Source organism: Gouania willdenowi, chromosome 24 (assembly GCF_900634775.1).
Source record: "Gouania willdenowi chromosome 24, fGouWil2.1, whole genome shotgun sequence".
Taxonomy (NCBI): domain Eukaryota; kingdom Metazoa; phylum Chordata; class Actinopteri; order Blenniiformes; family Gobiesocidae; genus Gouania; species Gouania willdenowi.
The window spans coordinates 9,603,974-9,619,337 of NC_041066.1; the positions used below are offsets into that span (position 1 = coordinate 9,603,974).

Here is a 15,364-nt window from a genome sequence, read left to right on the forward strand (position 1 = left end):
GCAATTGAGTCCAAAGTGGATTTTAGTAGACTAGCAGAGCTATCGACAAGCAGATCCAGTTGAGAGGGGTTATAATTAATTTCATAGTTATTTATTGGATGGTGCACTGAGTTTAAGGCAGCAGGAATGGCCTCTTTAAATTTAGCCACAGCACTATTGGACAGATTTCTACTCGTAACTATTTTATTGCACAGTGCGAGATCCTCTAGGATAATGTTAAAAGATATTAAAAAGTGATCTGATAGCAGAGGATTTTCAGGGTAGACTTTTAGTTCATTAAAATCAAGGCCATATGTTAGAACAAGATCAAGAGTATGATTTAAACGATGAGTAGCTTCATTAATAGTTTGAAAAAAGCCACTGCTGCAGGGAGCACGTGAGCTTTGTCTCTAATTGTTGAAATATTTTTTTAAATAAGTTTATGAAGTCTTTCACTAATGTGTAGGTTTAGGGATCAATTCTGACTCTGTCTACAGCTGTTGATATTTGTTAATGCTAAGAGATCAAGGAAAAATATTAGATTTTTAAGTTTTGGAGTGACAAACCCCAATACATTTAATAGTTTTTAAGAAAACTAGTGCAGTGCCCATTGGAAATATGTGTTTATATAATGGGGGCTTAAGTAGAGTTGACAATTATTGCCAAATAAGTATGTGTAGTGTTATAAAGGGGAACATTTGCAGGTGCAAAGTAAAATAGCGTGTGCGATTTCCCTGGTTTAATTCCATGGGACATACGCATGATGAATTGATAAAAAAAAGTTTGTGTGTGTATTATGGTTAGTGCTGTTTATTGTAGGTGCTAAGGTGCTGTTACAATCTGTCCTCTTTGTGGTACCGCATAGAAAGAACAGGCCGACACTCTCACGCATCAGCCGCGCGTGTGTGTCCTGCTACCTGTTCGTGGGCTCCTCCGTGGGCACAGTCTCACACATACACGTACGCGCATCAGCCACGTGTGCACCCGCTCCTCACATCAGGTTGAAATGCGTTCTCTGTCTGAAGAACCAGATAGGTCGGCTATTGGCCGTCAACAACTTCCGTGAACTATTTGAAACGTCCGGGCACTCTTCCGTTGTCTTTCTCTAAACGGCTTTGTGTGCGTTTATCATGTATATCCACGGTGCGCATTAGGTTATACAGTTCGTGGTGAAAATGTCAGCATTTAGAAATGTGCTTGTTTCGCTTTGAGCAGAAACGCTGCTTCCGGATCCCGTCATAACTTCCGGGTCCGGTCCGTCTGGGCAAGCGGTCAAACTAAAATGAAAATGAATGTTTTGAAATGATCAAATAAGTCCAAAATAACCGATGCACACCCTCGGGCCTTGGGAAGGCTCTTAACAAAGTTTCAGGTTGACCAAACACTGCGTCGGCTCTACAAACACTTCGATTGATTGTCAGAGGGTGTACATGAAAAGATTGGTGCGCTAGCGCCCCCACACTGAGTTCAAATGCGGAATTTGTTTCATTTCTTGTAAAAAATTCGGAATAATCCACGTGCAAAATAAAGTTAAAATGAACGTTTTGCAACACCAAATAACTCCAACGTAATGCTTGTAAAAAAGTTTCCGGTGAACAGACACCCCCTCAGGTAGATATTCGGGCCACACACACACACACACACGGACAATCTTTGATTCATTAGATAGATGTTGTGGAAAGTATTTGTTAATTCTTGAACAAACAAATCATTGTCACAACCTTTTTCAACCCATAACCCTCTTCTGCTCATCCTAATTTCCTCAATGTGTGTTTAATCAACAATACTTACTGCCACAATATTCATTAATGTACATTCTTAGTCATGACAATTTATTTTTTGTCATGTTGTCAGGATGTTGGACAGACTGGTTTGACAGAGATAATCCCAGTGGTTCTGGAGACTGGGAATTATTAAAAAACCTTCACAAAGAGAACCCTGGAAAGATATGTCCCCAACCAAGCCAAATTCAGGCCCAAACTCTGAGTGGCCAAAATGCACCTGCACCAGGAGATAATAATGTTCTGTGAGTATTAGTCATTAATTGTCTTTCTAAAAAATGATGGCGTTGCTTGTTTGTTTAAATTATGAAACAAAATGTTTGAAAAATACATGTTTGTTTAAAAAGTAGATCTTAATTGTTCTCGTCATTTTCTAGGATTTCACCAAATGTCGGATTGATCTGCAAAAATAAAGACCAGAAGGATAAGAAGTGTGAGGATTATAGAGTTCGTTTTCGCTGCCCCCCTCCTTACTGTGCAGGTAATATATGATATAAATAACCCTAACATGGACAATAATGAGTAGATATTGAAACAAATATCAAACTTCCTCTGTCCATAGATTTACATATGCTTTCTGTGAAGGAACAACATTTGTTTTTGAGATTAAAAATGTGATACAATGAATAAATATCGTTTAACGGTAATATTTTTTTTCTTTTTTTCATGTGTCCCAAAGATGTACCAGGTACGAACATTCCTTTTTATTAAATCTACAATCTCTCTTTCCTAATTGTCTGTCAGATGTCTGTTTTTTTTTTTTTAAAACAACACTGTAAATTTCAGTAAATTCTGAGTTGCTTTTTTCCTAAACGGACATCTAGAGAATTCTTACTCACTCAGGTTTCTTTTTAAATTACTTACTTGTTGATTTTTGGGTTGTGTGGGTCAAATAGAAATAGAAGCATTACTATTGAAGTCAGCTCAGCCTCATACAACAATGGGAGTGAAATTGTGTAAATAAAAGCTGTACATTGGAGTTTTTTCTGGAACTGCTGTGTTTAAGAGATCATTGATCACTGCTGCAGGGAGCACGTGAGCTTTGTCTCTAATTGTTGAAATATTATTTCTAAAGAAGTTTAGAGACAAACCCCAAAACATTTAATAGATTTTTAAAGAAAATGTTATGGAAAGTATTATTGAACAAACAAATCATTGCCACAACCTTGTTTAATCCATACCCCTCTTTTGCTCAACTGCCTTATTTTCTCAGACGTATGTTGCTATACTTTGGTTTTCCAAGGAAAATACGGAAAATACTTCAAAAAAAAAAATAAAAATGTCTATTTTATCAACAATACTTACTGCCACAATATTCATTCATGTACATTCTTAGTCATGACAATTTATTTTTTGTCATGTTGTCAGGATGTTGGACAGACTGGTTTGACAGAGATAATCCCAGTGGTTCTGGAGACTGGGAATTATTAAAAAACCTTCACAAAGAGAACCCTGGAAAGATTTGTCCCCAACCAAGCCAAATTCAGGCCCAAACTCTGAGTGGCCAAAATGCACCTGCACCAGGAGATAATAATGTTCTGTGAGTATTAGTCATTAATCATCTTTCTAAAAAATGATGGCGTTGCTTGTTTGTTTAAATTATGAAACAAAATGTTTGAAAAGTACATGTTTGTTTAAAAAGTAGATCTTAATTGTTCTCGTCATTTTCTAGGATTTCACCAAGTGTCGGATTGATCTGCAAAAATAAAGACCAGAAGGATAAGAAGTGTGAGGATTATAGAGTTCGTTTTCGCTGCCCCCCTCCTTACTGCGCAGGTAATATATGATATAAATAACCCTTAACATGGACAATAATGAGCAGATATTGAAACAAATATCAAACTTCCCCTGTCCATAGATTTACATATGCTTTCTGTATAGGAACAACATTTGTTTTTAGAGATTAAAAATGTGATACAATAAATATCGTTTAACCGTAATGTTTTTTTTTCTCTTTTTCATGTGTCCCAAAGATGTACCAGGTACGAACATTCCTTTTTATTAAATCTACAATCTCTCTTTTCTAATTGTCTGTCAGACGTCTGTTTTTTTTTTTTTTTTTAAAACAACACTGTAAATTTCAATAAATTCTGAGTTGCTTTTTTCCTAAACAGACATCTCGAGAATTCTTACTCACCTAGGTTTCTTTTTAAATTACTTACTTGTTGATTTTTGGGTTGTGTGGGTCAAATAGAAATAGAAGCATTACTATTGAAGTCAGCTCAGCCTCATACAACAATGGGAGTGAAAATGTGTAAATAAAAGCTGTACATTGGAGTTTTTTCTGGAACTGCCGTGTTTAAGAGATCATTGATCACTGCTGCAGGGAGCACGTGAGCTTTGTCTCTAATTGTTGAAATATTATTTATAAAGAAGTTTAGAGACAAACCCCAAAACATTTAATAGATTTTTAAAGAAAATGTTATGGAAAGTATTATTGAACAAACAAATCATTGCCACAACCTTGTTTAATCCATACCCCTCTTTTGCTCAACTGCCTTATTTTCTCAGACATAAGTTGCTATACTTTGGTTTTCCAAGGAAAATACAGAAAATACTTCAAAAAAAAAAAAAAAAAAAAAATGTCTGTTTTATCAACAATACATACTGCCACAATATTCATTCATATACATTCTTAGTCATGACAATTTATTTTTTGTCATGTTGTCAGGATGTTGGACAGACTGGTTTGACAGAGATAATCCCAGTGGTTCTGGAGACTGGGAATTATTAAAAAACCTTCACAAAGAGAACCCTGGAAAGATTTGTCCCCAACCAAGCCAAATTCAGGCCCAAACTCTGAGTGGCCAAAATGCACCTGCACCAGGAGATAATAATGTTCTGTGAGTATTAGTCATTAATCATCTTTCTAAAAAATGATGGCATTGCTTGTTTGTTTAAATTATGAAACAAAATGTTTGAAAAATACATGTTTGTTTAAAAAGTAGATCTTAATTGTTCTCGTCATTTTCTAGGATTTCACAAAGTGTCGGATTGATCTGCAAAAATAAAGACCAGAAGGATAAGAAGTGTGAGGATTATAGAGTTCGTTTTCGCTGCTCCCCTCCTTACTGCGCAGGTAATATATGATATAAATAAACCTTAACATGGACAATAATGAGCAGATGTTGAAACAAATATCAAACTTCCCCTGTCCATAGATTTACATATGCTTTCTGTATAGGAACAACATTTGTTTTTAGAGATTAAAAATGTGATACAATAAATATCGTTTAACCGTGATGTTTTTATTCCTCTTTTTCATGTGTCCCAAAGATGTACCAGGTACGAACATTCCTTTTTATTAAATCTACAATCTCTCTTTTCTAATTGTCTGTCAGATGTCTGTTTTTTTTTTTTTTAAAAAACAACACTGTAAATTTCAATAAATTCTGAGTTGCTTTTTTCCTAAACAGACATCTCGAGAATTCTTACTCACCCAGGTTTCTTTTTAAATTACTTACTTGTTGATTTTTGGGTTGTGTGGGTCAAATAGAAATAGAAGCATTACTATTGAAGTCAGCTCAGCCTCATACAACAATGGGAGTGAAATTGTGTAAATAAAAGCTGTACATTGGAGTTTTTTCTGGAACTGCTGTGTTTAAGAGATCATTGATCACTGCTGCAGGGAGCACGTGAGCTTTGTCTCTAATTGTTGAAATATTATTTATAAAGAAGTTTAGATACAAACCCCAAAACATTTAATAGATTTTTAAAGAAAATGTTATGGAAAGTATTATTGAACAAACAAATCATTGCCACAACCTTGTTTAATCCATACCCCTCTTTTGCTCAACTGCCTTATTTTCTCAGACATAAATTGCTATACTTTGGTTTTCCAAGGAAAATACAAAAAATACTTAAAAAAAAAAAAAACAAAATGTCTGTTTTATCAACAATACTTACTGCCACAATATTCATTCATGTACATTCTTAGTCATGACAATTTATTTTTTGTCATGTTGTCAGGATGTTGGACAGACTGGTTTGACAGAGATAATCCCAGTGGTTCTGGAGACTGGGAATTATTAAAAAACCTTCACAAAGAGAACCCTGGAAAGATTTGTCCCCAACCAAGCCAAATTCAGGCCCAAACTCTGAGTGGCCAAAATGCACCTGCACCAGGAGATAATAATGTTGTGTGAGTATTAGTCATTAATCATCTTTCTAAAAAATGATGGCGTTGCTTGTTTGTTTAAATTATGAAACAAAATGTTTGAAAAATACATGTTTGTGTAAAAAGTAGATCTTAATTGTTCTCGTCATTTTCTAGGATTTCACCAAGTGTCGGATTGATCTGCAAGAATAAAGACCAGAAGGATAAGAAATGTGAGGATTATAGAGTTCGTTTTCACTGCCCCCCTCCTTACTGTGCAGGTAATATATGATATAAATAACCCTTAACATGGACAATAATGAGCAGATATTGAAACAAATATCAAACTTCCTCTGTCCATAGATTTACATATGCTCTCTGTATAGGAACAACATTTGTTTTTAGAGATTAAAAATGTGATACAATAAATATCGTTTAACCGTAATGTTTTTTTTTTCTCTTTTTCATGTGTCCCAAAGATGTACCAGGTACGAACATTCCTTTTTATTAAATCTACAATCTCTCTTTTCTAATTGTCTGTCAGATGTCTGTTTTTTTTTTTAAAAAACAACACTGTAAATTTCAATAAATTCTGAGTTGCTTTTTTCCTAAACAGACATCTCGAGAATTCTTACTCACTCAGGTTTCTTTTTAAATTACTTACTTGTTGATTTTTTGGTTGTGTGGGTCAAATAGAAATAGAAGCATTACTATTGAAGTCAGCTCAGCCTCATACAACAATGGGAGTGAAATTGTGTAAATAAAAGCTGTACATTGGAGTTTTTTCTGGAACTGCTGTGTTTAAGAGATCATTGATCACTGCTGCAGGGAGCACGTGAGCTTTGTCTTTAATTGTTGAAATATTATTTATAAAGAAGTTTAGAGACAAACCCCAAAACATTTAATAGTTTTTTAAAGAAAATGTTATGGAAAGTATTATTGAACAAACAAATCATTGCCACAACCTTGTTTAATCCATACCCCTCTTTTGCTCAACTGCCTTATTTTCTCAGACGTATGTTGCTATACTTTGGTTTTCCAAGGAAAATACGGAAAATACTTCAAAAAAAAAAAAAAAAATGCCTGTTTTATCAACAATACTTACTGCCACAATATTCATTCATGTACATTCTTAGTCATGACAATTTATTTTTTGTCATGTTGTCAGGATGTTGGACAGACTGGTTTGACAGAGATAATCCCAGTGGTTCTGGAGACTGGGAATTATTAAAAAACCTTCACAAAGAGAACCATGGAAAGATTTGTCCCCAACCAAGCCAAATTCAGGCCCAAACTCTGAGTGGCCAAAATGCACCTGCACCAGGAGATAATAATGTTCTGTGAGTATTAGTCATTAATCATCTTTCTAAAAAATGATGGCGTTGCTTGTTTGTTTAAATTATGAAACAAAATGTTTGAAAAATACATGTTTGTTTAAAAAGTAGATCTTAATTGTTCTCGTCATTTTCTAGGATTTCACCAAGTGTCGGATTGATCTGCAAAAATAAAGACCAGAAGGATAAGAAGTGTGAGGATTATAGAGTTCGTTTTCGCTGCTCCCCTCCTTACTGCGCAGGTAATATATGATATAAATAACCCTTAACATGGACAATAATGAGCAGATATTGAAACAAATAACAAACTTCCCCTGTCCATAGATTTACATATGCTTTCTGTATAGGAACAACATTTGTTTTTAGAGATTAAAAATGTGATACAATAAATATCGTTTAACCGTAATGTTTTTTTTTCTCTTTTTCATGTGTCCCAAAGATGTACCAGGTACGAACATTCCTTTTTATTAAATCTACAATCTCTCTTTTCTAATTGTCTGTCAGATGTCTGTTTTTTTTTTCTTTTAAAACAACACTGTAAATTTCAATAAATTCTGAGTTGCTTTTTTCCTAAACAGACATCTCGAGAATTCTTACTCACCCAGGTTTCTTTTTAAATTACTTACTTGTTGATTTTTGGGTTGTGTGGGTCAAATAGAAATAGAAACATTACTATTGAAGTCAGCTCAGCCTCATACAACAATGGGAGTGAAAATGTGTAAATAAAAGCTGTACATTGGAGTTTTTTATGGAGCTGCTGTGTTTAAGAGATCATTGATCAATCAATCAATCTTTATTTGTATAGCGCCAAATCATAACCAATGGTATCTCAAGGCACTTTACAGTAGAGCAGTCTTAAGGACGGACTCTTCATTTTATGGATACACACATATGTATATATACGTATATACACATACATTTGTATCCCACACCCAACATGAAGTCATCATGGCGGCAAGGAAAACCTTCTGTTAAGCAGCAGGAACCTTGTGTGGATCCCATTGCTATGATGAACAGCCATCCACGTTATGCTGTGTTGGGTGTGTGCAGAGGAGAGGGTGGAGACAGAGTTGTTGAGACTCTGTAACTCCACACTGAGGGTCCCACGGACCTGCAAGACAAAAGCCAAAAGGAGTACAAGAGCAAACACACAAGGGAAGAAGCAGACATAGAGGGAGTGTTTGAGAGAGGAATGGGACCCTCTCCGGTCCCTCTCTAACCTAAATGACCTCTCTCTTAACGCCCTCTCCAACCTCTCTCCAACCGAGCATGCCAGACCCCCCCCCCCACCGGCAGTCTATGCCTATTGCATCTTAACTATGAGCTATGAGCTGGTTCCTAACTAAAAGCTTTACCAAAGAGGAATGTTTTGAGCCTAACCTTAAAGGTAGAGAGGGTGTCTGCCCCCCGAACCGTGGTTGGTAGATGGTTCCAGAGAAGTGGGGCCTGATAACTGAAAGCTCTTCCTCCTATACTACTTTTAGAGACAAATGGAACAACGAGTAGTCCAGCATTTTGAGAGTGTAGTGTTCTGGGGGGATTGTATGGCACTACAAGCTCCTTGAGATAGACTGGTGCCTGTCCATTTAGGGCTTTATAAGTGAGAAGAAGAATCTTGAATTCTATTCTATATTTTATGGGAAGCCAATGCAGAGAGGCTAATACAGGAGTAATGTGATCTCTTCTCCTAGTTTTAGTCAGTACACGTGCTGCAGCATTTTGAACCAGCTGAAGTGTCTTAAGTGACTTGCTCGGGCAGCCTGCTAAAAGAGAATTACAATAATCCAGTCTAGAGGTAACAAAAGCATGGCCTAGCTTTTCGGCGTCGCCCTGAGACAGGATAGATCTGATTTTGGCAATGTTACGGAGATGAAAGAAGGCAGTTCTTGAAGTTTGTTTTATGTGAGAGTTGAAGGATAAGTCCAGATCAAATAGAACCCCAAGGTTTCTAACAGTTGTGCTTTGTGCCAGAGTAATGCCATCTAGGGCAGTTAGGCTAGCATAGGTTTCTCTAAGGTGTCGTGGGCCCAGTACAATGACCTCAGTCTTGTCTGAGTTGAGAAGAAGAAAATTTTGGTCCATCCAGGCCCTGATGTCCTTTAGACAGGCCTCAAGTTTAGATAGCTGATTTGTCTCACCTGGCTTCATTGATACATACAGTTGGGTATCATCAGCATAGCAGTGAAAGTTAACAGAGTATTTTCTCATAACATTACCAAGGGGGAGCATATAGATACAGAAGAGGATTGGACCTAGCACAGAGCCCTGAGGAACCCGTAGCTTACTTTAGTGTACACAGAAGACCTATTATTCACGTGTACAAACTGGTACCTATCAGATAGGTAAGACTTAAACCAGTTTAGGGCAGTCCCTGTAATTCCAAGTAATTCCTCTAATCTCTCTAGTAGAATATAGTGATCTATAGTGTCAAAAGCTGCACTAAGATCTAATAAAACCAGCACTGAGAGTCGTCCTTCATCTGAAGCCCAGAGTAGATCATTAGTTACTTGAACTAAAGCAGTCTCTGTGCTGTGTTGAGCTCTAAAACCTGACTGGAAGTCCTCGAACAGGCTGTTTTTTTGAAGAAATTCACAGAGCTGAGCCGCCACAACTTTCTCAAGAATCTTTGAAATAAAAGGAAGATTAGATATAGGCCTGTAGTTTGCTAAAGTGCTGGAATCAAGAGTGGGTTTTTTGAGAAGGGGTTTGATTACAGCTACTTTAAAGGACTGTGGCACGTAGCCTATTGATAGGGATATATTTATTGTCTCCAACAAAAATGGGCAGACCAGGGGAATAACTTCTTTAAACAGCTTAGTTGGGATCGGATCTGAAAGGCAGGTCGATGGTTTGGAGGATGAAATAATAGAGTTAAGTTCCTGAAGTCCTATATGTGTGAAACAGTTTAGGTTAGGCCTATTTACATTTAATGGTACAGCAGGCCCAGGTGAAGGCATGGAGTGGCTAATTTTATCTCTAATCTTATGAATTTTATCGGTAAAAAATGTCATAAAGTCCTCACAGCTGAGGGCTAGAGGAATCATGGGCTCAATAGAGCTCTGACTTTGTGTTAGCCTGGCTACAGTGCTGAAAATGTACCTCGGATTATTTTTATTTTCTTCAATTAGTGAGGAATAGTATGTAGATCGAGTATGTCGTAAGGCTGTCATATATTTACTATGGCTTTCTTGCCAGAGTATTCGTGACTCCTCTGTTTTATTGGAGCTCCACATTCTCTCTAATTTACGGGTTGTTTGTTTGAATGTGTGAGTTTCAGAGCTAAACCACGGAGCTTTCCTCTGACGTTTAATAGTTTTTTCCCTCAATAGGGCAATTGAGACCAAAGTGGATTTTAGTAGACTAGCAGAGCTATCGACAAGCAGATCCAGTTGAGAGGGGTTATAATTAATTTCATAGTTATTTATTGGATGGTGCACTGAGTTTAAGGCAGCAGGAATGGCCTCTTTAAATTTAGCCACAGCACTATTGGACAGATTTCTACTCGTAACTATTTTATTGCACAGTGCGAGATCCTCTAGGATAATGTTAAAAGATATTAAAAAGTGATCTGATAGCAGAGGATTTTCAGGGTAGACTTTTAGTTCAGTAATATCAAGGCCATATGTTAGAACAAGATCAAGAGTATGATTTAAACGATGAGTAGCTTCATTAATAGTTTGAAAAAAGCCACTGCTGCAGGGAGCACGTGAGCTTTGTCTCTAATTGTTGAAATATTATTATAAAGAAGTTTAGAGACAAACCCCAAAACATTTAATAGTTTTTTAAAGAAAATGTTATGGAAAGTATTATTGAACAAACAAATCATTGCCACAACCTTGTTTAATCCATACCCCTCTTTTGCTCAACTGCCTTATTTTCTCAGACATAAGTTGCTATACTTTGGTTTTCCAAGGAAAATACGGAAAATACTTAAAAATAAAAAATAAAATATGTCTGTTTTATCAACAATACTTACTGCCACAATATTCATTCATGTACATTCTTAGTCATGACAATTTATTTTTTGTCATGTTGTCAGGATGTTGGACAGACTGGTTTGACAGAGATAATCCCAGTGGTTCTGGAGACTGGGAATTATTAAAAAACCTTCACAAAGAGAACCCTGGAAAGATTTGTCCCCAACCAAGCCAAATTCAGGCCCAAACTCTGAGTGGCCAAAATGTACCTGCACCAGGAGATGAAGATGTTCTGTGAGTATTAGTCATTAATTGTCTTTCTAAAAAATGATGGCGTTGCTTGTTTGTTTAAATTATGAAACAAAAAGGTTGAAAAGTACATGTTTGTTTAAAAAGTAGATCTTAATTGTTCTCGTCATTTTCTAGGATTTCACCAAGTGTCGGATTGATCTGCAAAAATAAAGACCAGAAGGATAAGAAGTGTGAGGATTATAGAGTTCGTTTTCGCTGCTCCCCTCCTTACTGCGCAGGTAATATATGATATAAATAACCCTTAACATGGACAATAATGAGTAGATATTGAAACAAATATCAAACTTCCTCTGTCCATAAATTTACATCTGCTTTCTCTATAGGAACAACATTTGTTTTTAGAAATTAAAAATGTGATACAACAAATTAATATATTTTTAACCGTTGAACCGTTTAATTCTTACTCACCCAGGTTTGTTTTTCAATTACGTGTTGATTTTTGGGTTGTGTGGGTAAAATAGAAATAAAAGCATTATTATTGAAGTCAGCTCAGCCTCAACCATTTTATTTTTTCACTGCAGTGTGCTGGACTAAGTGGTTTGATCGAGATAATCCCAGTGGAACAGGAGACTGGGAGCTTTTGAAAGACCTGAGGAATGAAAACCCAGGACAGATTTGTGAAAAACCTCTTGCCATGGAGGTTGTTACCGCTGGCAACCCATCCATTGCCGCCATCAACACAGGACAGATCTTTTATATGTAAGTTTACTAGCAGGACAACAGATTCAAGCCGATGGTAAAGTGTTTGTTATAAACCTCTTGACATTGAAGTTGTTTCCACTGTAAAGCAGCAGAATCAGCTTCCAGCACAGGACACATATATTCTATGAATAAGTTAACTCTGCAGACACAGGTTTTATGGACAGAGGTAGAGGTGTTTGAAGACCTTGGTTCAATTCCCTGTGGTTTTGAAGGCACATGGCATCAAATCAAGCCATGTATATGATAATTGTTACCATGACACCTTGGCAATGTGTTACAGCTCATGTTATCTCTTTGTCTTAATCGTCTTTATTTCGGATGTAATTTAATTGCTTGAAATCATTTTCCAGAAACAACCCGCACAAGGGATTTGTTTGCCGGAATAAGGACCAGAAACATGGAGGCTGCTTCGACTACAAAGTTCGCTTTGCATGCCCATGCATATCCTGAGATCTGACTCTGCAACACCACCAATGAGAAGAGAGAGAGGAGCTCCTATTATCACTTGATCACTCGCTTGATTTTTCTTTCTATCTATCATCTTTCATGCCTCCCTTTATGATTGAGTCATGAAAATTACATAATCAATATTTTCGGGTTCCTGGTTGTTATAAAAACCACTTCTAGCCTTCTAACTTTCAGCGATGATAAAGTGATGGTTTTGAATCTTGTTCTAATCAACAAAATAAAATCATTCAGCAGCAAATCATGGGGGACTTTATTTCAGCTAGTTTTTTTTTTTTTTTTTATTATCTTATTGCTTTAACTCAGTGTTAAGTACTAATGTGGTTTTTGGTAAAATCAGGGGTGGCCCTGATGTTTATTGCAGTCAATAAGGAGATCAGGAAGACATATTGAGTTGATGTGCCTATTATCTTGTTTTACTTCCCATCATTGATGGCGTTTCATGAGCGTGTCTCTACAGTTGTAGAGAATTGCTGTTCTCTAAAAAATAAGGGTCATTAATCTGGAGTAAAAACACAAGCCAGTTTTATCCTTTTCTTTTCAGTGAACTGTTAAAACATATGGCACCTTTATTAGATTAGATATGTTTGTTCTCTTGACCAATGCATATGCATATGGCACCTTTACTTAGAGCTTTCAGAGTAATTGGTCATGTGTCTGCAGTATTAACAAACCAATGTAATGTCATTGAATTGAGATGACAAGTTTTACTTTGTGTGTTTGCTTTGCTACTGAAGGAAAATGATATCATGAAGCCAGAGTCACCTGCTAAACTCTCTTCCAACCAATGTTTTGCAAACCAATGCAGGGCTAATGGAGAGTTGGTTATGGATTACAAGATAAATGGTTGATTAAGGGCTTTCAGAGTTTGATTCAATGTTAAAGTGGTTTGATGCTGTTGTTGGTGCTGAGTTCTGTTTTTTGTTAATTTCCCTCTTAAAGCTGCAGTATGTAGAATCGTGAGACGTACCGGTATCCTTGTGAACGCGCACAATTGTGGAGCTCTTAGCAACTTTTTTTTTTAAATAGACACTAGTTCTGAATGTATGGACTTTATCTTTTGTTATTGGATAATTTTTTGGTGTTTTAGACAGAGGGTGCATCTGAATAATCCCTCCTATCTCCTTTCGTATCCACTATTCCTAAACCCAATGGATGACGTCATGGGGTCAAGGAAAGATGTTAAGAGATTTCCTAAAAAAGTGCCGATCACGTTGTTTTGACAATAATCCCACGGCAGTGAAGGTTAGTGAAGTCTGCCATTGTGAAGAAACTTCAAAATTTCAAAAATGGACTACTTAAAGTGCATGTATAACACTTTCCCCTGTCTCTCTAACCGCTGATATAATTTCAAATAACACAAGGTTTGAATTGAAATCCAAGTAAAAGAGGCTTCCAGGCTACGAGGAACAAAATTGAAAATAAAACGTCATATTGAGAATGGTTGCTCACACTTATCGAGGTAGATTTATGTTTTTCAAAAAATTTTTAGATAATAAAAAAGTACTTCAAATAAAAAAAAAACCCTTTTCAATCAAATATAAATATTTTCAATCAAAGACAAAACGTGTTCGAATGCAAAAAAATATTTAAGACCCAAAAAATTGCATTAATAATGACACAAATGACCCACCCATAATATGACCAAAATACAAAAAAGACGACTTAAATAAAAGAAGCATTTTCAATTACAAAAAAAAGAAAACACATTTTCAAGGAAAAAATAAGGGTTCAAATGCAGTTATTTCAATTCAATTAAACTTTATTTATATAGCACAAATTACAACAAAGTCATCTCAAAGTGCTTAACGAAAAATAAAGTCCATAGTAAGAAAGAACCCATCAAGATCCACATGAACATGCATTTGGGGACAGTGGGAAGAAAAAACTCTCTTTTATAAGAAGAAATCTCCAGCGGAAACAGGTTCAGAGGTGGCAGCCATCCGCTTCTACTGGTTGGGTTAGTGAACAGAAGGGCAAACAGAATAGGATAGAAGGATAGTCCATTCATCCTTTCTAATTTTTGCACTGCCTGTTTTAGAAGACGCAAATCAGATTTATACCAGGGGGCAACCTTTTTATGACATATCGTCTTGTTTTTAAGCAGGGCAATAGCATCCAGAGCTGAGTGCTGTGACAACTGATAAGATAATCTATTTTCTTTGTCGTAGGACAATAATAGCTACTCTCAGTTGAGATATAATATGGATGAGAGGTGAGCAATGATGGAACTAAATCTTTAAATTGAGCTACAGCTTTCTCAGACAGTGATCTTCTATAGTGTACTCTGCTCTCAGAATTTAAGCAGGCTGATATTCTGAATTCAAAGGATAACGGGAAGTGATCTAATATAATAGGATTTTTAGGATATATTGTCAGGTGATCAATATTGAGACCGTATGTTAGAACAAGGTCCAGGGCATAATCAAGATAATGAGTTGGTTTGTTTACATGTTGTGTGAAGCCGATTGAATCTAATACTAAAATAAACAATTTATTTAAGCTGTTTTCATCAACGTGAATGTTTAAGTCACCTACTATAATAGCTTTATCAGTGCTCAGCACCAGATCAGTGAGAAAGTCAGAGAAACTCGGAATATGGACCAGGAGGACGGTAAACTATAACCAGTAAAGTGGGTTTTTCTATCTTGTTTTTGGGATTAAAATTTTCAAGGGAGAGGCTTTCGAATTAATTTTGGTTAAGTGTGGTTTTTGGGGTAACTGATGAGCTTGAGTGAAAAACTGCTGCCACTCCACCTCCCCGACCACTCTCATGGG

General features: G+C 36.3%; 1 protein-coding gene across 1 annotated transcript in view; it reads left to right on the plus strand.

Moving 5' to 3' along the window:
* The window catches only part of LOC114458057 (mucin-5AC-like), a 45,534-nt gene that overhangs the window by 19,671 nt on the left and 10,499 nt on the right, over positions 1 to 15,364 (plus strand). The window contains exons 24-40 of the mRNA XM_028440302.1: positions 1,834 to 2,005; positions 2,138 to 2,241; positions 2,440 to 2,448; positions 3,129 to 3,300; positions 3,433 to 3,536; positions 3,734 to 3,742; positions 4,432 to 4,603; positions 4,736 to 4,839; positions 5,037 to 5,045; positions 5,730 to 5,901; positions 6,034 to 6,137; positions 6,336 to 6,344; positions 7,025 to 7,196; positions 7,329 to 7,432; positions 7,630 to 7,638; positions 11,230 to 11,401; positions 11,534 to 11,637. Coding sequence (XP_028296103.1) covers positions 1,834 to 2,005; positions 2,138 to 2,241; positions 2,440 to 2,448; positions 3,129 to 3,300; positions 3,433 to 3,536; positions 3,734 to 3,742; positions 4,432 to 4,603; positions 4,736 to 4,839; positions 5,037 to 5,045; positions 5,730 to 5,901; positions 6,034 to 6,137; positions 6,336 to 6,344; positions 7,025 to 7,196; positions 7,329 to 7,432; positions 7,630 to 7,638; positions 11,230 to 11,401; positions 11,534 to 11,637 — 1,701 coding nt within the window. The remainder of the gene's footprint in view (positions 1 to 1,833; positions 2,006 to 2,137; positions 2,242 to 2,439; positions 2,449 to 3,128; positions 3,301 to 3,432; positions 3,537 to 3,733; positions 3,743 to 4,431; positions 4,604 to 4,735; positions 4,840 to 5,036; positions 5,046 to 5,729; positions 5,902 to 6,033; positions 6,138 to 6,335; positions 6,345 to 7,024; positions 7,197 to 7,328; positions 7,433 to 7,629; positions 7,639 to 11,229; positions 11,402 to 11,533; positions 11,638 to 15,364) is intronic.